At 45.0% G+C, this 24941-nt stretch overlaps 1 protein-coding gene across 2 annotated transcripts in view; it reads left to right on the top strand.

Moving 5' to 3' along the window:
- LOC144753845 (uncharacterized) overlaps positions 1 to 24941 on the top strand; it is a 353072-nt gene that overhangs the window by 153698 nt on the left and 174433 nt on the right. The window contains exon 1 of one of the 2 annotated variants that reach the window (XM_078641399.1): positions 14385 to 14446. The exons of the other annotated variant lie outside the window; for it this stretch is intronic. Coding sequence (XP_078497525.1) covers positions 14436 to 14446 — 11 coding nt within the window. The 5' untranslated portion in view covers positions 14385 to 14435. Of the gene's footprint in view, positions 1 to 14384; positions 14447 to 24941 lie in introns of those variants that run through there. 2 annotated transcript variants of the gene reach the window in all.

The raw sequence follows: 24941 nt of genomic DNA, 5'->3' as shown, positions 1-24941 counted from the left end.
TAAAAGTGCTGTTCTCAAACCCAGGATTTAAAAACAACCTTTCCTAAAAGATGTGTTATTAAATTCTGAGTTCAGGGATACTAGATACTTATGTCCTATCTTGTTCCTATGGGAAGAAATGCTGTTAACCACTGTAGCCAGCATCCCCCATGTTAATCTATGGAGCAAGATAGCCTTACAATAGTGAAAAACGAAAATGGCTGTAATTCACTACCAGAACATGTTACCTGCACCAGTACATGCTCTACCTTTCACATACACTGCACCCTGCCCAGGGGGGTACCTTGGGCCTTCCATAGGGGTGGCTGATGTGCACCAAAAGGGAAGGGTTAGGCCTGGTCAGTGGGGACACTGGCCAGGAGGACATGGCAGTTCTAAACTGCCCATAGGCACTGCAGTGGCAGGCCTGAGACACCATTTTAGAGCTACTCCTGTGGGTGGCACAATCAGTGCTGCAGGCCCACTAGTAGCATTTGTCATCACCAGCCCTGGCACACCCAGTGCACTTTACTAGGGACTTCATGGTGATACAAACATGCCAAACATGTATATCCAATCAGAATAACAATTTACACAGGGAGCACTTACACTCTGGCCCTGATCAGCAGTGGCAGAGTGTCCAAAGCATCTAAACCAGCAAAAACGAAATCCAGCACAGCATCAAAAATACAGGAGGTAGAGGCAAAAAGATAGGGGGAACCACGCCAAAGATGCCAGGTCTAACACGTGTCCCCTCCAGCTGAAAGTGGGGAGAACTACCCACCCTCTTGGGAGTTCTCTTCACTAAGGCGGAAAAACCTGGACAGACCATCAGCGTTGGCGTGTTCTGTACCAGGGCGGTGTTCCACCGTAAAGTCCATTCCCTGTAGGGAGATGGACCACCTCAACAGCTTTGGATTCCCACCCCTCATCTGCATTAACCATCTGAGGGGCCTGTGGTCGGTCTGAACACGGAAGTGAGTCCCAAACAGGTAGGGCCTCAACTTTTTCAGAGCCCAGACTACAGCAAATGCTTCTCTCTCAATCGCACTCCACCTCTGTTCCCTGGGGAGTAGTCTCCTGCTAATGAAGGCTACCGGCTGGTCTCCTCCCTCCTCAGTGATTTGTGAGAGTACTGCTCCCACACCATGCTCTGAAGCGTCTGTCTGAACTATGAACTCACTGGAAAAGTCAGGTGCCTTGAGCACCGGCGCTGTGCACATAGCAGTTTTCAGGGTTTCAAAAGCAGTTTGGCAGGCGTCAGTCCAGACAACTCTTTTGGGCAACTTCTTGGAAGTGAGTTCTGTCAAGGGGGCGACAATGGTGCCATATCCCTTGACAAACCGTCGGTTAAACCCGGTGAGTCCTAAAAAGGCCCTCACCTCTGTCTGGGTCTTGGGGGGCTCCCAAGCCAGAATGATATCAATCTTGGCCTGTAGGGGCGCCACCTGGCCGCTCCCCACCTGGTGTCCCAAATACACCACAGATCCCTGCCCTATCTGGCACTTGCTGGCCTTGATAGTAAGGCCTGCTCTTTGCAGAGCCTTCAACACTTCGCAGAGGTGTTGCAGGTGTTCCTCCCACGTGGAGCTGAACACAGCAATGTCATCCAGGTATGCGGCACTGAATTCCTCCAGCCCGGTCAGTACCTGGTTAACCAGTCTCTGGAATGTGGCAGGGGCATTCTTCAACCCAAAGGGCATGACACGGAACTGGAAGTGCCCCTCTGGCATTGAAAATGCAGACCTCTCTTTGGCCCCATCAGTTAAGGCAATCTGCCAGTACCCCGAAGTCAAATCAAATGTACTGAGGTACTGGGCAGCTCCCAACCGATCCACAAGCTCATCAGCTCTGGGGATGGGGTGTGCGTCAGTCTTCGTGACCGCATTGAGCCCACGGTAGTCCACGCAAAACCGGAGTTCTGGAGGGCCACCGGGGGTAGCAGCTTTCTTGGGTACCAAGACCACTGGGCTAGCCCAGGGGCTGCTGGAGGGCTCAATCACCCCTAGCGCCAACATCTTGGAAACCTCTTCCTTGATGCTGGCCCTGACCTTGTCAGCTACCCGGTAACATTTCTGTTTCACAGGCAGACTGTCTCCAGTGTCCACATCATGGACGCACCAGTTGGTGACTCCTGGGGTCAGGGAGAACAGGGAGGAGAACTGACCCAACACTTGGCGACAGTCACTCTGCTGTTCTGGGGTCAGGGTGGGCGAGAGGACCACACCATCCACTGACCCATCTTGCTCCTTAACTGCCAGGAGGTCAGGGAGAGGATCACTATCCTCTTCCATTCCTGCATCTGTAGCCAGGAGCATGGTTACTTCAGACCTCTTAAAGTGTGGTTTGAGGCGGTTCACATGCAAGACTCTCAGGGGCTGCCTGGGAGTCTTCAGGTTAACCAGGTAGGTTACCTCACTCTTCCTTTCCACCACCACATATGGCCCAGTCCACTTGTCTTGGAGCGCACAGGGCTCCACTGGCGCCATCACCCACACTTCCTGCCCAGGTTGAAATTCGACCAGAGTGGTATTCTGGTCGTACCATCTTTTCATTTCTTCCTGGCTTGCTTCCAGGTTCGCCTGAGCGAGCTTCCTGAAGCGTTGTGTCTGGTTGCGGATGGCCAGCACATAGCTGAACACATCTTGGGGGGTTTTCCCACGGGACTTTTCCCAACCCTCCTTCACCAGTGAGAGAGGTCCTCTAACAGGGTGGCCATACAGGAGTTCAAAGGGACTGAACCCTAAGGACTTCTGAGGCACCTCCCTGTAGGCAAACAACAGGCATGGTAACAAGACGTCCCACTTGCGTCTCATGGGCTCCGCTAGGCCCATAATCATACCTTTCAGGGTACGGTTGAACCTTTCAACCAACCCATTTCCTTGAGGGTGGTAAGGAGTGGTGAACTTATAAGTTACCCCACACTCCTCCCACAGAGACTTCATATACTTAGAAATGAAGTTGGTACCCCGGTCGGAGGCCACCTCTCTGGGGAACCCCACACGGGAAAAGATCCCCATCAATGCACGGCCCACCACGGGTGCTGTGATTGTCCTGAGAGGGACTGCTTCCGGGTACCGGGTGGCATGGTCCACCAAGACCAGGATGAACCTGTTGCCTAAGGCTGTCTTGGGGTCCAGGGGCCCTACAATGTCTATGCCCACCCGCTCAAAAGGGGTGCTCACTACTGGGAAGGGTTGAAGGGGTGCCTTCAACTTTGTTCCAGTCTTGCCACTGGCTTGACAGGTTTGGCAAGATCTGCAAAAGGAACCAACGTGCTTTCTCATCTGGGGCCAGTGGAAGTGGGTGACAAGCCTGTTTAGGGTCTTGTCTTGCCCCAGATGTCCTGCAAGAGGCACGTCATGAGCCAGACCCATTAGGAAGTTTCTGAAGCGCTCGGGTACCACCAGCACACGGGCTGCACCGGGCTCAGCAAACTTAGGCTCGCTATATAACAAGTCATCTTCCCAGTAGATGAAGTGATCTCTGGCTGCTCCACCTGCTGCCTGATCTACAGCCTGTTGACGCAGACCAATGAGGGAAGGGCACTCCTTCTGCGCCTTGCAGAATTCCTCCCTGGAGGGACCACCTTCCTGCTGCCAATGGGTCAGCTCAGGCAAGTCCCCCAGTTCGGCTACCTGTTCCCCTGTAGGTTCCAGGGCATCCCCTTCAGGTTCTGCTTCCTCCTGGACCGTGGGAACGGCTGGGGCTGGTTTCCCGCGCCCTCTGCCTCTTCCTCTCCTGGCAGGTCTCTGAGCCACTGTTTCAGGCTCCAGTTCTGCTGACTCCCCCCTACTGGCTGTCATAGAACGTGTGGACACACAGATCCACGCAGGCAAACCCAACATCTCCAAGTGAGTTCTGTGTTCTACATCCTTCCATGGAGAACTCTCCAGGTCGTTACCTAACAGACAGTCTACAGGCAAGGCATCACTGACAACTACCTTCAAAAGACCAGAGACTCCCCCCCATTCAAAGGGCACACGCGCCAGCTTGCTGAAGCGCACTGAACTGTCAGCTGCCACTACAGGGCGGAGTACACCAGGGATGATTTGCTCTTCAGACACCCACTGACACCTCACGGATGTCACGCTGGCTCCTGTGTCTCTCAGAGCCTCAATCTCCCTCCCATTGATGGTCACCTTCTGCCCATATTTCTTAGTGTTAGAGGGCAGTAAGGTTTCCTGGACCACCTCTTGGTCTCCTAGAGAGACAAGGGTCATAACTGCTAGCTCCCCCCAATCACTAGAAACCAAATCCCCTCCCAAAGCTACACTAGCTAACGCTGGGGCGGGGGCACCAGTGGGTGCTTGCTTCTTCTTGGGACATTTTGGTGCTATGTGGCCCACCTCATTGCAGTGATAGCAGGTAGGTGGACCCCTGTTGTCTTTATTGTCCCGCCTGCCCTTAGAGGGCCATGGCTGTTTAGGTTTGGGGGGTTGGGATTCCTTTCCCTGGGAACTATTTTGGGGCCCTTCTGAGAACTCCTTTTGGTTACCCTTGTCCCCCCCACTCTTCTGCTGGGGACCCTGCCCACCTTTGGCTGTGGTACCCACAATTCCTCTGTGGACCCTGGTACTGGCCCAGCGGTCCGCCTCCTTAGCAAGCTCAATGGGGTCTGTCAGCTTGCTGTCTAAAAGATGCTGGCGCAGCTCTGGAACACAAAGACTACTCAAGTGCTCCCAACTGATTAAATGCAACAACCCCTTAAAATCAGTTACTTTACTGCCCTTCATCCAAGCTTCCAGTGCACGCGAGTACAAATTCAGACACTCCATCCAAGTCTCAGACTCTCTCTTCTTGGAGTTCCTAAACTGCAGTCTGTACTGCTCTGGGGTAAGGCCATACCTGAGACATAAGGCCTCCTTCATATTGGGGTAGGTCATGGCACCTGCTAATTCTAAGGGCTCTAGAGCACTCCTCCCAGAAGCCTCAAAATGTTTCCACAGGCCCGCCCCCCAATGCTGATCAGGCACACCATTCATCTTCAATGCAATTTCATACGAAGTGAACCAGGCATAAATATCCTCACCCCTATGGTAATTCTGTACCAGGTCCTTGGGAATATATACTTTACCCCCATGCACTGGCTGCGCGCTGCCACCATTAGAACTGGCATCCACCTCCTTGGCTTTAAGATCCAGTTCTTTCATGCTCAAATCATGAGCCAAAAGCAATTTCTTTTCCTCTAGGGCACGAGCCTCTCTCTTGTCTTCCGCTGCCCTTTCTTTCTCCAATTCCAATTGCCTCAGTTTCATTTTCATGACTTCCAAGTCATACTCTCTTACTCTCTGATTTTCTCATAACTCTTGTGGGGAGAGGCCCCTGCTGGAATGGTTGCTGCCAGCTCCTGCACCTACTTTGCCCACTGGCAGATCTGTGCTTTGAAAACCATTTTCTACATCCACATCCTCTCCCTCTTGTGCCTCCCAATGGGCTTTCAAGATTCTCTGCAGCTCCTCCTTTCTGTAGGCGCTTTTTATGGGGCACTCAAACTCAAGGCAGAATTTCCTCAGTTGCTCAACTTTGTATGAACACAAATCCTCAATGCAAAACTCTAATTCTGCTTCTGCCCCCTCACTGAGTGCCTTTCCTTTTGCAGACATGATGCTTTGAAGAGTTACTCAAAAATAGAAAAATCAAAACCAAAAACCAGTAGTATGCGGTGGCGTAGTGGTCTGCACTCACTAGTGATGTACACCAATTACTGTGGGTCAAGTACAAATACAAGTTCGAATCCCACCGCCTGACCACCAATGTTAGATCTGGGGGTCTCTAGTTGGCAGAGGTAGGTACCACTGTCCAAATAGGGACCCTTGCTTCTAGTCAGGGCAAGGAGATAACCCTCTGAGATAACCCCTGCTCACCCTCTAGGTAGCTTGGCACGAGCAGTCTAGGCTAACCAGAGGCAATGCGTAAAGTATTTGTACCAACACTCACAGTAACACAGTGAAAACACCACAAACTGACTCCACAACAGTTTAGAAAAATAAAGGTATTTTTAATCTAAACTACACAAGACCAAAACGACAAAAATCCAACATACACAGTTCAAGAATATGGTTTCAAAAAGAGTTCTTAAGGTTGTGTTAGAATTCTCTACGTTGCGATAGAATTCTCTACTGATGCGTGAAAAGTTCACAGTTGCGTCACGTTTACTCACGGTACCTTTTAGTTGCAACAAAGTTCCAAAAGCAGAAGCTGGTGCGGTGGAAAACAAGCGATGCGTTGCTCCTGAGACCCTGGGGAGGCGATGCGACAGCCCCGCTGCAGCAGCGGGCGTGTTGCGACGAATCCGGTCTGTATGGGGAGGAAGGCCACTTGTATGGATTCCGGTGCGTAGGTTCCGTAGGAAGTCTGTTCTCGCAAAGGCACGATGCGACGATCTCGTAGGGGCTGCGACGATCTCCGGGGCGACGATGCGCGGTCCAGCGGGGATCCTCTCTCTCGCAGCTCCTCGATGCGTTGATTCTGCGACGATACTCGCAGCGACGTGATGCGGTCCGCTAGCAAGCGGTGCGGCGATCTCACCCAGCGACGACAGGCTCTGCGACGATACTCGCAGCGATGTTCGATTCTCACGCACCGGTCTGGTGCGTCCCGCAAACGAAGGATGCGACGTCTCTGGCAGCGGCGTCAGGCGCTGCGACGATCTCGACCTCCGTAGCGGCGGGAAACTTCTCGCACTGTCGGGGATGCACTCCGCAAGCGAGCGATGCGACACTTTTCAGTTTCAAAAGTCACTAAAGCTTAGTTTCAAGCTTCCCAGCCCAGGTACAACTTCCAGAGGCCCCACAACTGGATCAAGCACTCTAGGAAGGACAGAACTCTCTCAGCAGAGTTCAGGGAAACTGGGGGTGAAGTCCTTTTGTTCCTGGGACTTCAAAACAGGGAGCCAGCTCTTCTCAGGCCCTTGGAGATTCCTTCAAGACAGACACAGCTCAGCAGCAAAGTCCTTCCCCTCTCCTTGGCAGCAAAGCAACAGGTCAGTCCAGCAGAGCAACAGCAGGACAATCTTCCTTCTTCAGTTTCAGCTTTCTCCTTGGCAGAGGTTCCTTCTTGATTTCCAGGATGATCTAATTTTCTGTTGTCAGGGGTCCTGTACTTATACCCCTAAAGTCTTTGTTCTCTTGGTGCATGTGGGCCCTGAGCCCGGTCTGAACCAGTTCTGGGTGGATACTGAGCACTTTGTTTTGCTGGCTGCATCTTTCCTTTCAGAGTGAGGGGCAGGGTCCTCAGCCGCCCAGCAGGGGGGTGGAGCCAGCATTGTGGAAGGCAGGCACAGCCCTATTCAGCCCAGGTGCTAACTCCTCCCACCACTCCAGTTGCAACTGCAGTCATTCAGCCTAGTGCTGACTCATCCATCCTGCTGGGGAATTCCCCAGCCCCTGTCACTCACAAACCAGACAGTCAATACACAAACAGGCCCAGGCACACAGAAGGGTTAGACAAGAGAACAGCAACTTTCTAAAAGTGCTGTTCTCAAACCCAGGATTTAAAAACAACCTTTCCTAAAAGATGTGTTATTAAATTCTGAGTTCAGGGATACTAGATACGTATGTCCTATCTTGTTCCTATGGGAAGAAATGCTGTTAACCACTGTAGCCAGCATCCCCCATGTTAAACTATGGAGCAAGATAGCCTTTTCAGCCATTTTCGTAATTCACTACCAGAACATGTTACCTGCACCAGTACATGCTCTGCCTTTCACATACACTGCACCCTGCCCAGGGGGGTACCTTGGGCCTTCCATAGGGGTGGCTGATGTGCACCAAAAGGGAAGGGTTAGGCCTGGTCAGTGGGGACACTGGCCAGGAGGACATGGCAGTTCTAAACTGCCCATAGGCACTGCAGTGGCAGGCCTGAGACACCATTTTAGAGCTACTCCTGTGGGTGGCACAATCAGTGCTGCAGGCCCACTAGTAGCATTTGTCATCACCAGCCCTGGCACACCCAGTGCACTTTACTAGGGACTTCATGGTGATACAAACATGCCAAACATGTATATCCAATCAGAATAACAATTTACACAGGGAGCACTTACACTCTGGCCCTGATCAGCAGTGGCAGAGTGTCTAAAGCATCTAAACCAGCAAAAACGAAATCCAGCACAGCATCAAAAATACAGGAGGTAGAGGCAAAAAGATAGGGGGAAACCACGCCAAAGATGCCAGGTCTAACACACGCGTACATTCCAATTGCACAGTTTCCTGCTCGGTTAGATGTAGTTGCCCTGTTTCTGCGCATGTACGGAGCCAGTTGTGTCCTCTGTTCTGCAGTGTCATGGTTGCACATTGTACCACATTGTCGTCAATGTGGATGTGCTGTCTGTTCTTGCTATGTGTGTGTGCTGCAGTGTGCCACGGGGATTAGGGACATGATCCAGGGTCATTGTGGGTGTGCAGTGTGCTACACATCGTTGTGCATGTGTGTCATTGTGCCCATCTCCCCCATCCTCCCAGTCCCTGGTCATTACTCACCCTGTTGATGTTTTGTCAGGTCCTCTTGAGCTGTGTCCGGACTCCCACCTCCTTGCACCGTCTCCACACTGATGACTGTGGCTTCTGTTTCCTCTAGCTCCTCCTGTGGTGCAGGACTCCCACCTCCTGTCACCCTTGCTGCCTTCCTGTTGGCAGCGGGTTTGTCCTTGGTTTGGTTTTCACATCACGTCAGCGCCTTTTGACCTTCTCGACACTCTGACTGCATTCACGGTAGTCCAATTGTGGGTCAGTTGATGGTAGTGTCCTGTCACCTCCATGACGCTGGTCTGGTTTTCCTGCTGACTGCATGCTGTCTTCTTCTCCCTCTTCTCCTTGGCCTTTCCCTACCTCGTTGTTCCTTGCTGGTGGTCTGTGGAGCTTATGGGGTTTGCGTTCACCTCTGTACTCGGTCAGCGTGCATCCATGTTGCTACGCACTTTGAAATATTTTTGCTGTGTATTTTTGGTTGCTTTTATAGTGCATGTTCCCACCAGACGTGTGGGATTTGAAGGCCTGCTGCTGCTTTTCGCTGCTTTTTGTATCGCAATTGGCCTCATTGCAAGTTTTTTTGTGTTCGTGTCTCGCATGTTTGAGGCTTCGCGTTGACTTTATCGTGGACATTTTACGCGTTGTCGGGGGCCTATCACATGGTGCCTCCGTGTTGTGAATACTTAGTTAACACAGCTTTATTTTCCAGTGATAGACTGCGATGTTGAGAGTTGCGTTAAGTTCATTTTGCGATGGTTATCACACGTTCTTGAGAATATCCCCCCAAAGATAGGTAATGGAGTGTTTGACTTACTGAGGCAGGATTTAAATTTGCCTCATCAACACCTGATCATTTGAAATTGAGACAGTCTGTATGATTGAAGCAAATAGCGAATACTAAATCAGTAGACCAAATGATGGAGTCTCCATCTAACTGTAGCAATACAGTGCAAGCCTTTTTTATGTTAAAATAGAACACATCGGGTTCACCATCCCTTCTAAAACCAAGTTTAAGCCTGATGCCAAAGTTGATTTTGATGGTCCTAACTCCCTTCAGTTCTGAACTACCTCACTAGATGAAATTACATTGATTAATAATTGTACTAAGCTGCCTAGCTGTCCTGGAGTTACATTTCCTTGCAGGATAACCAAGGAGTGCCAAAGGCAGAGCACATTGTGAAAGTTTTTTTTGAAGACGGTGTGATTCAAAACTCATCAAAAGAAACATGGGTAACCTTGCTCATAAAAAATATCAGCTTGGAAGCTTTTAATCCTATCAACCAGTGCAAGATTGCTAAAAGTAAGCGTCTACTGAAGATGATTGCTATAGATGAGTGCCTACTTATGATCTTGGAAAACGCAGCTAACGTTCAACTTCACAAACGTTTAGAGACTGATAATATTCTTGGAACACAGGCAGTCTGGATTCAGACCACATCAATGCACTGAATCTGTGTTGCTAGATACTCAAACTGCCATTCTTAAGATTGTGGATTCAGGAGTTTCTGTGCTGTTGATGCTTCTCAACCTTTTGATATCCTTTAACTTGCTTGAAAACTCTGTTGATCATACCCAAGTAGTAGTCTTGCTATCCAAATATTTGCTTGCAGATAGAGTGTTGCAGAGTTATAAAAAGTCATTTATAAGTGAATGAGTGAGTACTGATCACTGAAGTTAGAAACCATAACAATGACCATCACAATTTACAGGTTTACAGGTTGCCTGACATGAAGTGGAGGTGAAAGTTAGGGGGAAATTTAAGGTGAAATCTTTGGGTATATATTTCGATTATAAGCTAATAATAGATTAACAAAAACCATTTTATGTTTCCTCAAATTGTCATTCAATACTCATACATAAAATTAAACATATACTATCTGAAGAAATCTCTCCCAGAGGGAATTGAAAGCATTGAACAACTAGATGTAATATATAAATCCTAAACTAAATTTAATTGAATTCAATTTGTAAATTGACTTTTAATTCTGATATTTTCCCGTATTTCCCCATTTCTCTATTACCAGGTTGGAGGGTGGGGGTGAGGGGGGGGGGTGGGGGGGGGCTGCTGACCACAGAGGGGTCACAATGAAAATTAGTTCATCACCTCCAAAAATACGCACTTTATACTTGACCCTCCCAATTTGAACCCCTTTAATGAGCTTGTTTCTGTGGATTATATCTGGGAACTCCTTTTTCTCTGAATTCAAACTGTTTCTCTAGGTTAAGGCACAATCAAAGGAGAACATGGGCAGATATCTCTGCATCTCAAATGCATGTGATGAGAAAACACAGACTTTCAAGTTTCTAAATTTGAACCTAAACCCAGAAGCCTTCAAGATTATGCTTACAAATTGCCAATGGAACTTCTTAAACACAGAGAGCCTAGTTCACTAGATAAATTTCAACTTTTGTGTAAGTGTGCTACTTTTAGGTATTCATTTAGGTATTCACAAGCTACGTATGGAGTTTTACGAGTCTGTACCATACCTGGAGACTCCACAATTGAGGCGGTAGATGATTTAAAGCTATCACCAAGTAGTATGTGTCATCATTCCGTCACTATCTTTCACAGCCACTACCCTCTCTTTCACCATGTTAGCTTTCAGGTTGCAAGGCAAAATGTTTGCTTCATTGTAGTATTGTGCCTTCAGTCTCAGCACTGCATATTCTGCTTTCTGTGTCAAGTGCCTTGACAAATGCTCTTGTGGCCTTTTGATTATGTCATATCTAAGTAAAACCTGTCCTTTCATCTCCTTTAGGTAGTTCTCCTCCCTTTGTCTAACCTCTGCCTTGTCTTGTTAATTTCTGAAGCAGTAACTATCAGACAGTGCCTTGTTACCACTTTCTTGGTGTTCAGTAGGATAGCTATGCTCGCCCCACCCTTGTCGTTATCAGTCAACTATGAGTTTATACTGTTCTGATCCGCCTCCCTTAGCATTTCATCCTGTCGGATACTTAACCTCCAGTGTATGTCCAAGGTGGATTTGGTAGATATAATGAATATTGTGGGAATCACAGCAGCATCAGAAAGGGATATGTAGCCTACATTTGTGTTTGCAGGCCATGAGTCCTTACAGGCGTACACCTGCAGTGGAGCTAGTTTTGATACTTCCAATGTACGGCCAAGTAGAAAAAGTAATCATTAATGTCAGGTGCTGAGATTGTAGGTATCTACTAGCCCCAGTTGCTGAAGCCAGCTGAGACATGACTCAGTGAATGAGCCCATTTGCCCCACTCTTGTTTACGTATATCAGTCTCCTCTTATGATCCTATCCGCCCTCAGCTAGCTGGAGTCACCTGCAATTGATGTGCAGATAACGTTCTCCAGTCTGTTCTGGGAGTATGAATGTTGGATCATTTAAATGCAGGCATGAGTCTGCCTCCCACTGTCCTCTTTCAGGTGCAGCAAACCAGCTGCTTTATATACAGCCACCTAGTCTTCGTCTTCTCCATCTTGTTTGGACTCAGTAGCATATGCTTGCCCCATTGCTTTCTCTCTGAACCTCCACATTTGTTTCCGCTGCTCTGATTTCTTGTCCACTGTTTTTCAATATCATACACTGGGGCTCTCATACATGCTAAGGTTGTGCTTAATTGAGATCTCATTGATCCCACCTCTGATTTAATTACTAACAGCAAGTGTTGTAAATAGACTCAAGTGATATCAGAGCTCCTCGTATCCAGAGGCTGTTTGTCAGGGAAATTAGTGTGTTACAGGGAATTGTTTGGCTCCTTGTCTTTTTTAATTTTTTTGAATTTTAACATTTATTTGATGGACACGTCACAGGTGTACAAGAGTGCACAGTAAGGGTCTTTTGATTTTCCCCATTTTATCACTTATTATTATATCAATTTAGGAACGTCTAGCCTGGAAGGACAGCCAACCAAAGCAAAAGTCGGGTTGGCTTATTCACGTAGGAGCTCCTAGTATAAAGTGAAAATAAGGGTGTAACAATTGTAAAGTTATTACACCCTTAATGAAATTTACTCTCTTATGAAAGAGGAACGTGCCCCCATTTTGCTTGATTTGTTTAACTCTATTTATATTTTAAAACAAGACCTGCCCGCATCTTGGGATCTCGCCACAATAATTATATTAGTAAAGCCTAATAAAGATCCAAAACTCTGCGAGTCATATAGACCGATCTCCCTGCTCAACTCAGATTACAAGATATACACGCAGGTGATTACAAAGAGGTTAGAGTGGGTGGTCGGTCTATTGATTCACAATGATCAGAAGGGTTTCATCACGGGCAGGCATTTGCATGATTTAACACATGAACTAATAGGCACCATTGATATGGCTACTGTAAATGACTTGCCCCTAACAGCAATGACTTGTGACGCAGCCAAAGCGTTTGATAGGGTCAATTGGGTCTTTCTCCATGAAGTAATTCAATGCTTTAACTTAGGTCATACTTTCTTATCAGCAGTTAAATCATTGTATAAAAATCCTGCTGCCCGAGTCCTGGTAAATGGTACTGTTTAATCCCAGATTACAATAGGCAGGGGCACCAGGCAAGGGTGCCCCCTTTCACCATTACTTTTAACCTGTATATTGAGCCGCTTGCCATTAAACTAAGGGAGTGCAAGGCTATTACTCCATTTACATGTAATGGATGGGTCAAGAAAATAAGCCTTTATGCGGATGATTTAATGACTTTTACAGGACACCTTCAAGACTCTATAGTAGCTATTTGGGACACCTTAAAAAGCTTTGGGGAGGTATCGGGGTATGCAGTTAACCCAGTCAAAACAGAGGTAATGCAGTGGAACACACACTACAACTGTGGTCAGATCCAACGTAGCATTAGGTATTTGGGGACAGAGGTAGATCAGAAACTCGAATTATTACTGAAGGTAAACTTTGACAAAGTAACATCTAAAGTTAGGGCACAACTGCAGAAATGGGACTCACTACCCCTATCCTTTCTAGGAAAGTCGAACTTGCTAAAAATGGTAATATTGTCAAAATATACGTTCTTATTCAACTCAATTACTTTGGAGTTCAAGAAAGACTGGATAACACAGCACATGATCTCTTCACTAGCTTTAGCTGGGCTAAAAAAAGACCCTGAATAGCTTGGCGCAAGCTTATGGCAAAAAAGGAAAATGGAGTGATTCCTAGTCCAGATCTCCTGCAATACCAGAGAGTGTTTCATTAAAAAAAATTCAGGCAGCTATTGGGCGATACCACCTCTTTAACACCATTATTCCATGCATTGACTTTAAATTTTCAATCCCAATCCAGGTTCTTTCTTTTTAAATTTGGAGACCCGATATTTAAAAAAAAAGTGAAACTAAAAACCCTACTAGCAGCTTGGAGAGTTTGGCATCAAATAAGAGTGATACTACCAATCCACTATTATAGCATTTATGCCCCAATATGGAACTCACCTGGGACACCAGCCTGCCTACAAGATGTTCTTGCAGTTCCAATCCAAGCAAAGGGGATCGAGAGATGGGAGAAATTGCTAGAGGGATCGGAATTAATATAATGGCAAAAGCTGGAGGATATAACTGAGGGGTTGTCTCCAAATGAAAATGTTATCAAGTTTGGCCAAATCATTAACAAAAGGAAGGAACGGCAATGAACACTTTGAACATAAAGTTGTTACTAGCTCTTTCGGCGGAAAGAAATCGCCGAATGGTATTGGATGCTAGTTCAACCCCACGAGGACTCTCAGCCATGGTTTAAGTCAGTTTGGAGGAAGGAGCAGCCGTGCTACGATCTTGACATTTTATGGCAAGTATCTCTGTCTTTTTTATGGCAAAATGTTAAGTCTGCACCTCTAAGGAAAAACCATTTATTTACTATTCAGAAAGCGTATTGGACCCCGCGAAGGCTATCCAAAATTGGTTCCAAAGGAGTGAAGTGCCTAAAGTGCGAGGAAGTTGAAGCAGACGAAGTACATGTGTTTTTGCAGTGCCCTTCCATCCAAACCTTCTGGGGAAAAGTAGGTGAGACGATTTCCAGCATTATGGGCTATGAAGTCAAGGTGAGTCTTCCACAGGCAATTTTTGGTGTAACACCAGTTGAGGATGTAACAATGAATGTATCTAAACACCACAAAATTATTTTATTTTTGTTAATTCTATTGGCGCGTAGGGAGTTGTGCATTAAGTGGATTTTGCCTGTTTCCCCGGTGGAGTGAGAATGGCTTAACTCGATACATAGGATCGGAAAATTGGATAGGACAACAAGCAACATAAAAAAATTTTTTTTTGAATGTATGGGATGATTGGTGCAGAAGTAGGCAAACGTAAAAATAAATAATTACTGCCTAAAGTATTGGTTTTCTAATTTATCTTCTAGGGTAGCAATCTTCTTTTCTTTATGTCTTTTCTTTTTTTGCTTCCTTTTTCTTCTTTTTAGTTAAGGATTTAGGGCCGGATGTAGGTAATCCCAGATTACCGATTCTTAAATACCGAATCATACCGATTCGGTATTTAAGAACAGGCAAATGGGATGTAGGTAATTTTTCTTAAAAATTTACAGAATCAGTAAGTTTCGGTAATTACCGGATCGGTATTTACCGATTGGGTAATTGCCATTCATTCCTATGGGCCTGGAGGCCCGTAGGAATGAATGTCAATTACCCAATCGGTAAATACAGATTCGGTAATTGGGGGGACATTGAAGGGTGGCTGGGTGTCACTTTGACACCCTGTGGCACCCCTCAATTGTGTATGGGTGCACATGTTGCAGACATACATGCCCTAAGGGCATGTATGTCTGCAACATGGCACTGTTGGAAAAGCAAAAAAAAATGCTTTTTCAAAGGTTTTCATTATTTACCACCAACTTAAAGTTGGTGGTAAATAATGAATCCTAAAATGGGAAAAACACTCATTTGAGTGCTCCCTACATATCAGGATTCGGTAATTTACAGAATCGGTATTTAAGAATTCGGTAATTTACCGATTCCTTAAATTACCGATTCGGTAAATTACCGAATCCTTAAAGTAGGCCCCTACATTCTAAATGCCAAATACCAGTCAGTAGCGGCCGAAATTCGGTAATTTTGGCCGTTACCGACTGGTATTGGGTGACCTACATCTGGCCCTAAGTCCTATGATTATGTGATAGCTATACAGGCCAGGAAGTCCAAAATGGTTTGGACTGAAAGTCCTGGTGCGGATTTTCCGTATGTCCTGTTATAATGGAGAAAGAGAATCGGAAGGAGGGAGACAAGAGAGGGGTAAAAGGTTGGACCAATTTGAGGGTCCGAGTTGTCTAGTACATCCCCTCTGTATAAGGAGTGATCGGACTGCCTCATATATTGGCGTAACCAAAACCTGGAAGTTAAAACCTTCCTTTCTTGTCATTCTCTCCCCTTTTTTGCATCTCCAATCTATAGTGGCTAAATACAAATGAGGACAAAAAAAAAGAAAATAAGGGTGTAACAATTGTAAAGTTACAAGATTAGTTAACAAATAGCACATTGCACTTTCAATTTCTTTTAAGACGTTACCTTCCTTTACCAAGGCGGGTAAATAAAAAAAATTAAAAAACGCTATAAATTTTCCAGCAGGCCATTCCATTACAATATTTATTCTTCTTTTAAATGAGACAGTTTATAGAGTATAGTATGATCAACAACATATACAGGGAATTGAACATATTGTGGGATACAACGAAAACAGTAGGTGGAATAAGTCCCGCGTAATTGTAATTAGATAGTACACGCCTAGATGATTTTAAATAATACATTAATTGTTTTAAACTTTGGATTAACCTGTAAATGTTTTAATAGTGTGCTTCTTATTTTGTCGTCTTGTGATTTTTGTAGCATATGAGAAAGATGTGCCAAATTTTAAGTTTTTAGTAACTGAACAATCAAACAAAATCTTCATCTTCTTCTTTTTCTGATGGACCATTCTTTCTTACTCGTTTTGCCAGCATTTCTTCAAAACTGACGGCTGGATTTATTTTACAAAGGGATTTAGAAGGTCTTGCTACATAGTGGTCTATATGACTCCTGCATTTTGTGTACAATTTAGAGGAGTCCCTCTCTTGCAGCTGCAACCTCAAGCCTCTAGACACACTCCTCTACGATGGATGAAAGTCTTTCAACCATATGGTGTTGGTGCAGCCATGTCTACCCCCACAGATATGGTCTACCTGCACAGTCCGAACGGTCACCTCATGACACCTATTCTCTGCAGCAGGTTGTCGTACTCCCCTTCCAAGGGCTGCTCCTCTGTTGCCATCTCAGTTTATCCATCAGCTATCTTTGATCCAATATCACATGTGCGCTTTGCTTTAGGTTTCGAATTCCTGTGTTCTCTTCATACTCCTTATTACACGTTCAGAGTCGAAGTTCCTGTTATTGTCCCAATTACCCAGGGTAAGTCCTGTATATGTGTCAAAAGCAGTCAAAGCTGAAAAATTGCTTGTAACTTGCTCTATTATTCTCTGTAAGATGCACCAACTACAGTTTATATCCAGGGAGACCTTATGGGTGCTGGTGATGCATTTGGCAAGTAGACTGTGCTTCTGTTTCTTTACCTTCATTTGGAGCATGCCGCCTCTAGCACCAGCCTTTGTGAACAGATCCAGAGGGCCATTCTCACCCAAAAGCTTGCAGCCAGCCACTTGTTCCCAAGAATGGATGGGGGGATTGCCAATATAGACTTGGGCCCTAGTTAGGCCTTGTGGTGGATCAGGTCTCCAGCATCACTTTTTACTGTTGTTTTTCCCCCCTGCTGCCCCAGCCTTGGGCTGCTGTTGGAGCATCTACTCACTGCTGGATGTTGTAGGCCCCCATGTATACTGTCCTCAGGTCTACTCCAGGGACAGGTGAGATTGAAATGGAGTGTGACTGAGTAAACGTCTACTCCATACCCCTTTTAGCCATGCTACCATTAGAGCATTTGTTTGGAATCATCGGTGGTCCTAGCCTATGGAGTGCGGCTGCAGATAATCGAAGGCAAGAGGAAGGAAATGCAACAAACCAGTGGTGTTCCACGGTTTAAGCAGGGCTGTGATAATTCCCCGGATTGCACCTGGGTGCATGGCAGCACGAAAACTAGAACAGAGGATGGTTAAGGAAGGCATCCTGGCAGATTCCCTAAGAATTGCTATACTACCCGGAGACCTAGCTTACTTGTTGGATTAGGCTGAGACAATCAAAACCCTAAACAAGCAAAGCAATTTTCAATGTGATTGCCCTAACCTGCTCTGTTTCACAAGACATTGGGAAAATATGGTGATACAAGATGGAAGAAATAGAATTTCTTTGACCCCCCACCCCCCACCTAAGGTACATACTAGAAGCAATTTCTAGTCAGGACCTTACAGCAGGTGAACAAATGCAAAGGTGTTCTATAAGTGTAATGAGAGTCGCAATAGAGATCTGCAGAGGAACTGTATGTGGTGCAAGCTGTGAAGGACAAATTTGGACGGGATAACAAACAGAGACAGACATTGAGAGAGAGAAAGCAAGCAACAATAAAGGGTACTCTGAGAAAGGTGTAAATCAAGCCTTCTAAACTAATGTGATTGAGGGTGTAATTGTGTTAGACTCAAAGCTAGAGCATCTGGGCAACTTTTGCAGGAGCCCCTTGATGAAGGTGCCTGAGGTTCTAGCATACGTTTGAATAGAATCCCTGCATGATTAACTATGTGCACTGTACTGGGAAGGCTGCTGGGCTGGGAGATGGAGGGTGATGGTTAACATATGAAAATCCTTTGATCAATGTAAAGAAATAAGGATTGCCCTTTTGAAAAATACCACAATTCTTCTTCTTCAATAGCAAAGTTCAGAAAGGAAATATACAAGCATCTGTCCTCAGAATGACTCCATCATCAGACCTCCGAGCGTTTAATGTTGAAACAGCCTGATTCTTTGGAAAACATCAAACAAACTGCCCCGAATTGAAGATAGCTGATATTTAAAGGATAATGAATGATCCCTACAGCATCGTTGAAGAGATCCCCAATGTCTATCATAGGACACAAAGGTTGATAGTTTTCTAGAAGTTTCTATAACTTCTTCTATGTGAAGTGAAAACCCCTTATTTTCTAACCCTCTCCTCTCAACTCCATAGTCAAAAGGGGAGACTGGGAGGAAGGAAATGCCCCACTCAAGTAGTCTGCCTCAACATTCTCCTGTCCCCACACATAAGAAGCTGTCCATCTGTGCTGCTAAGACTCACGGATCTTGACCTTGTTCCCCTCAATATTGATAGCTGTAAAAGTTCACCATATTGCCCAAACTTCTAGGACATGGTGATTTCTTAGCTGTGGGGGAATGAATATTAGAGCTCTGAAAATAGCCATCAATTCACTCCCGTTGGCATATTGCCAACTGTTTGTTACATACTAATTAGACTGAGTGGACAATCTCTCCATCAACACTCCCCAGGAAATTGAGCTGGCATCTGTTTTTATACATTTTGCCATGCTAGCTAAATAAAATGCCATTCTCCAGAGAAGCTAAGAACATCCACCATTTCAGGGCTTCTCATAATCCCTCTGCCACTCGAACAATTTTTCAACGTTTTGAGAGACTGGGTCCAAAACCTTTCTTTACAAATGATTCAACAATGGATACAGGTGGAGGCATGCCCTTGAAACTGGGAAGATGCATGCCGCTATATGACCTTACACCTTCAACTCAGTCTCATTGGGGCTTCTTTCTTTCCGCAAAGATGTTATACCAGGTTCCTGAGCCTCATTACTTTTTTAGTGGAATAAACATCTATGAATATTCGTTCAAAACAAGCTCCTATAAATCTTTTATTTCATTCAGGATTCACCTGACATTTTATTGCTGTTGGGAAGATATGGATACATTGCCAGGCCCTGAACATGAAGCAATGCTACTAGGGATACCACCACTTTTGCAAACACCCTCAGAACTGTTTTCAGTCCAAATGGCAGGACATGAAACTGATAATTGTTGTGCCGGACACCGACCTGAGAAATCTTTGATGTTGTTTTGCTCTAGAGGTATGAAGGTAAGGACCCGATTTACAGTTTGGCATAGAGTGTACTTCATCGCAACCGCGACTGAGTACCCTCTGCTCCACACTGAAGATCAGGCCACCTCATTTAGAGTCAGGCAGACTTTCAGTAAGTTTACTGTCCATCACCACAAGAAAAGTGCAAAATAACTCCCACACCATGGGAGAAAAGTCATTGCTTTTTTTATTTTCATAACACAATTTCACTTTGGAATTTAGTTTTGGAAGAAAAAAAACAATGAACATGTTGACAGAGCTGTCCATCAAACTTTCAATGCTTTGACAGGAACCGTCGTGGCTGATTGACATCTCTAAATTTGGCATGTGGCTACTACCTCAGAGTGACAGAGTACTTTACTCTATTGCCCTTACAGAGAAAATTCCATCGGCCAAACTCTAAATCAGTGTTGTCTCCTTTCAGTCTTTCGGCTCTCCTTGTTCAGTACCGGCTCATTATCTGGATGACTTCAGACGCAGCTTGCCTCTTCTTCATACACTAAGGCTATGAGGTGGATCCGTTCCCCAAGTCTGGAGGAGGATACTTGAGCGGTATCATATTGCCCTCCTTCAGTGTTTGCAGCAGCAAGATATTGAGGTAGATTATTCCCACATTTTCACAAAATGGAGGAAATTTGTGGCTAACAAAGAAGAAAGAGAGAGAGAATGGTGCTGAATTTTGTAATGTTTTAAATAGAAAAGGGTTTGTCACACACTACTATAGTGGATGAATTAGCTGGAATATCTTTTTATGGCAAATTGTTGTTTATTACAACGAGTTTTGAACAGTGAGGTAGAGAAAAGGGTATACGAGCACCGATGAGAAAGCAGGTAACAGTGGCATTACTTGAACAGTTAGTACTGATGTTCGCAATTGGTTGCTATGATGAGTTTGTGTATAGGTTGTGTATGTTATGGATGTTTTATGGTGCCTTTAGAGCAATGGAGCTATTGGGTTAACGTGATAAAGGACATGTGAGAAGCAATAAAGTTTTCTTGGAATACCGAAGATTGGGAATATGGTTGAGAGTATCGACAACAGATCGAATAGGAAGAGGGAATGGATTTGGTTGTATAGGAGTGGTAAGGCTAACATATGTCCTGGTGAGGAATACATGCATATTACAGCATAGTGGGTTTGAAAGGTGAAGAAATATTCTGCCATAAAGATGGATCTAGAATCATAGTGTCCAACTTGTTGACAGTGATGTGGATAGCTTTGAAATAATTTGGATTACCACATGACAGGCATGGGACCCACTCATTCAGAATTGGCGCAGTGACAGAAGCTGCAAGACGGCACTGAATTAAGCGGTATTGGGAGATGGAAGTGCAAATGTTGCCAAAAATATGTACAGAAATGACATAGTTTAAAGGTTTTCGTTAAACGATTTTTTTCTGATGTTTCTTTGCTTCACTGCAAGTTGTGTACAGGAACCAAGCTTTTTTAAAATGATTACATGAATTGTGTGAATTCCTTTATCAGAAGGGAACCAAAATATGTGGACCATCACACTTACAGCTACTCTCTGTGACTTCTCAACAACAGGCATGAAGTTTTACGGTGGGGAAAAAGTGTCATGCATTGGGGAAGTTTGCTGCCTTTATTAATGGGACCTTTTTCAAGCAGAGGGACCCGGATATGGTGGTGATTCATTTAGGAGAAAACGATTTGATGTAACTTTCAGTATTAGCACTGATTAAACTGGAGGTCTCCAACCTTTTATGTAAAAAGAGCTACTTATGTTCAATTAAAATCCTCTGTGCCACTAATATTATTAGCACTGTAGTAGTAACAGACAAGATTCCATTTGTGGCAACCATCAGCAAGATTACTAGCAGTGATAAACTCAGTGCATTAGGCACGGTTGTAAGTAGTTACGTTAAATATGGTTAGTCAATGTGGAATGCCTCTACAAGGGAATAATACCTAACAACAATGACTGCAGTGTCCCTAGCACCAAGTTAATGATATTAATAATATTCTCCTCAACCCTGTTTGATTTTTAGCACTCAAATAACAGCTTTAAAATATCTTTTGGACATTCAACCAATTTTTCTCCAAACATCAGCTTATAAATTCGAAAGTACCCACATTATTGTTTCAAATGCACACTTTTCAATTTTGCTATGCATATATTTATGCAAACAAGTAAAAGCTTCTATATTTGTCCACTGGGCTACCCAGAGGAGAGCTACTTTCAGGTTACTGCAGAGCTACAAGTGGCTCACGAGCTACTTACTGGAGAAACCTGGATTAAACAAAAGAAAGAAGAATTAAAGTGGATAAAAAGTAAATGGCCGGGTACTTGCATTGTTTAGACACACTTTTTGCCTAGAAGGAATTGGAGAGGGGTGCTCAAATGTGTAGCAATGGATAAAGCAAGACAAATGCTGAACAGAGCAATGAGAATTTATTGTATGTCAATGGGAATTGGCGTTTTGTCTCCTAAGCACACTAGAGAGAAGGATGGATATCTTGTTTTTAGAGCAGATGAGGCGAATCTGTGTAAATTGGGTCATGCTTGTTATATGATGTAAACGAGAGACGTTCTGGCAACATTGTGGAACGAGAACATGTGGTGTAAGGTAAAATGTTAGTAAAATGAAACAAGCATTTGCAATGCAATAGGTCTCGCATTAGGAAAGTTTGAGCTATTGGTATTGTAAATGACATGTTTTATTTATGTGTTGGTTTTGAAAATAGCGAAATTAATAGCTTTGTCATTTACAATGCCAATAGTTATAACTTTTTCAAATGTGACACCTATAGCATTTGTAATGCAATATGTGTTGTATTTACGTGACTTACATGTATTGATATTACAAATAACAATGACCTAATTTTTAAAAAATAATTACTACTTAAATCAAAGTTATTGTAATTTATAATGGCAATAGCTTAAACTTTTGTAAATAACATTTGTGAAGATTATGTTCGGTGTATTTTATTGCGACGAAAATCCAAGAACAGAAGTGAAATTTTAACATCTTTTTGTGACATTTGTGATAAAGCTTGAAACATTGAGAGAACATATTTGAACCAGTTGTTGTTGAATGGTTGTACAGATTGATGCTGTGGTGGCGCTGAGTGATGTTGTGGAGGCGAGCGAGTGATGCTGTGGCGTTCAAGTGGTGCTGTGGTAGCGCATAGTGATGGTGTGGGGCTCCTGAGTGATGCTGTGGTGGTGCTGTGTGATGCTGTATGCTATGCTATGTTTTGTTTTGCTATCCTATGCTTTGTTTTGTTATGCTATGCTATGCTATGCTTTGTTATGCTTTGCTATGTTTTGTTATGCTATGCTATGTTTTGCTATGTTTTGTTATACTATGCTTTGTTTTGTTATGGTATGTTTGTTTTGTTATGCTATGTTTTGCTGTGCTTTGCTATGTTTTGTTGTGTTTTATTATGCTATGCTTTGTTTTGCTATGCTATGTTTTGTTATGCAATGCTTTCTTATGCCATGTTCTGTTATGCTATGTTTTGTGATGCTATGCTATGTTTTGTTGTGTTTTGTTATGCAATGCTATGCTTTGTTATGCTGTTTTGTTATGTTATGCTATGCTATGTTTTGTTGTGCTATGCTATGTTTTGTTGTGTTTTGTTATGCTGTTTTTTGTGTTTGTTATGCTATACTATGTTTTGTTATGCTATGGTATGTTATGTTATGCTATGTTTTGTTTTGCTATGCTATGTTTGCTATCCTGGTGTGTGGTTGTGTGTGTGGGTGGGTGGGGTTGTGTGTGGGTGGGGTGTGGGTGGGGTTGTGTGGGTGGGTTTGTGTGTGTGGGTTTGTGTGTGGGTGTGGGGTTGTGTGTGTGGGTTTGTGTGTGTGTGGGTATGTGTGTGTGTCAGGTTGTGTGTGCGTGGGGGTGTGTGTGTGGGGGGAGGGTTGTGTGTGTGTGGGGTTGTGTGTGTGGGGTTGTGTGTGTGTGTTTGTGTGTGTGGGAGGGTTGTGTGTGTTAGGGGGCAGTGTGTGAGTGGGCAGTGTGTGAGGGGGCAGTATGTGAGGGGGCAGTGTGTGTGAGGGGGCAGTGTGTGAGATGGGAAAATGTGTGTGGGGGCAGTGTGTGTGAGGGGGCAGTGTGTGAGTGGGCAGTGTGTGTGAGGGGGCAGTGTGTGTCAGGGGGCAGTGTGTGTGAGGGGGCCGTGTGTGTGAGGGGGCAGTGTGTGAGGGGGCAGTGTGTGTGAGGGGGCAGTGTGTGTGAGGGGGCAGTGTGTGAGGGGGCAGTGTGTGTGAGGGGGCAGTGTGTGTGAGTGGGCAGTGTGTGTGAGGGGGCAGTGTGTGTGAGGGGGCAGTGTGTGTGAGGGGGCAGTGTGTGAGTGACTAGAACCCCAATAAACTGTAAGCAATGGGCTGATGCAAAACACCCTGCAAATAATGATATTGTAGACAACAGGTATTCATCTAAAGCCCAGAATGCATTTTCACTGTTGAGTCAAACGCCAGTGATTGAGACACGCAGTGTGTGTGGTGAGCTGTGCTCGTTATGTTGCCCACAAGTTAAGTGGGCTTGTTGGGAGCTATCAGCCGTCTCTTTGTATGCCCCAGGACTCAACACTTACTGCAGCAGAGTGCAATAAACAACCTTCTTGGTGGATTTAAGACTTTCATAAATCATGCACATGAGGTGACAGTAATCCGTCAGAGGCCTTCCATTATTCACATGACCCAAAATGTGGTTTCGCTGTATCTTATTTTTTGAAGAGGTACTTTTTTGGCGAGAGTCTCTGTGGGGGTCCATGGAAGAGACTCATTCTCGGAAGGAAAAGGGGGTGGAGGGAAGCATGACTTTGGCAGAGGAGATCAAAATGTGGGGACAAGAAGCAGAGAGCGAGGAGAGTGGAAAGAGAAAAGCGGGATAAAACGGAGAGATATCCACTGCTTGTGACCACTGAGACAGTAAAGCCCTGATGTGAAGACTGCAAGACGCGGTGGCTTGCCGGAGTCAGAACCAGGCCGGGCAGGTAACGGAGTCTCGGACTGGTGCAGATGGCAAGAGTGCAGCACAGAATTTATTCTGCATTATGCTTTTCGCATCTTGCAACCTCCCCAGCTCTTCCCTTGGCCTTAAACTGAAGAGCCTGAAATGCAGAACTCCTTCAGTGAGCTGCGTCTCTTTAGCCAACAGGCCACATAAGCGAAACTGCAAATCCCACAATGCATTTTCACTGTTGAGTCAAACGCCAGTGATTGAGGCACGCATTGTGTGTGGTGAACTGTGCTCGTTATGTTGCCCACAAGTTAAGTGGGCTTGTTGGGAGCTATCAGCCGTCTGTTCGTGCGAGGGTAGCATGCCACTCAGATTCCTATAACCTGAACTAAATCACAGATGCGCACTCTGTTGTTCCGATTGTGAGAGGGAGGCAGACGGTGGAATTAAGCTGGAGATCTTTCATAAAATATTCTCGAGTGACGCTGTTGAGACCAGACTATGAAACTTAACAAAAGGGGTAATTTCTGAAGCGGATTTCATTGAATAGATATACAGCTACTTTCTGTTCGAGATAAAGTGTCACATTGG

This window comes from Lissotriton helveticus, chromosome 5_1 (genome assembly GCF_964261635.1).
Source record: "Lissotriton helveticus chromosome 5_1, aLisHel1.1, whole genome shotgun sequence".
In the NCBI taxonomy this organism is placed as follows: domain Eukaryota; kingdom Metazoa; phylum Chordata; class Amphibia; order Caudata; family Salamandridae; genus Lissotriton; species Lissotriton helveticus.
Note: the sequence above shows the minus strand (reverse complement) of the source record. Positions and strands in the feature narration are given on the sequence as shown.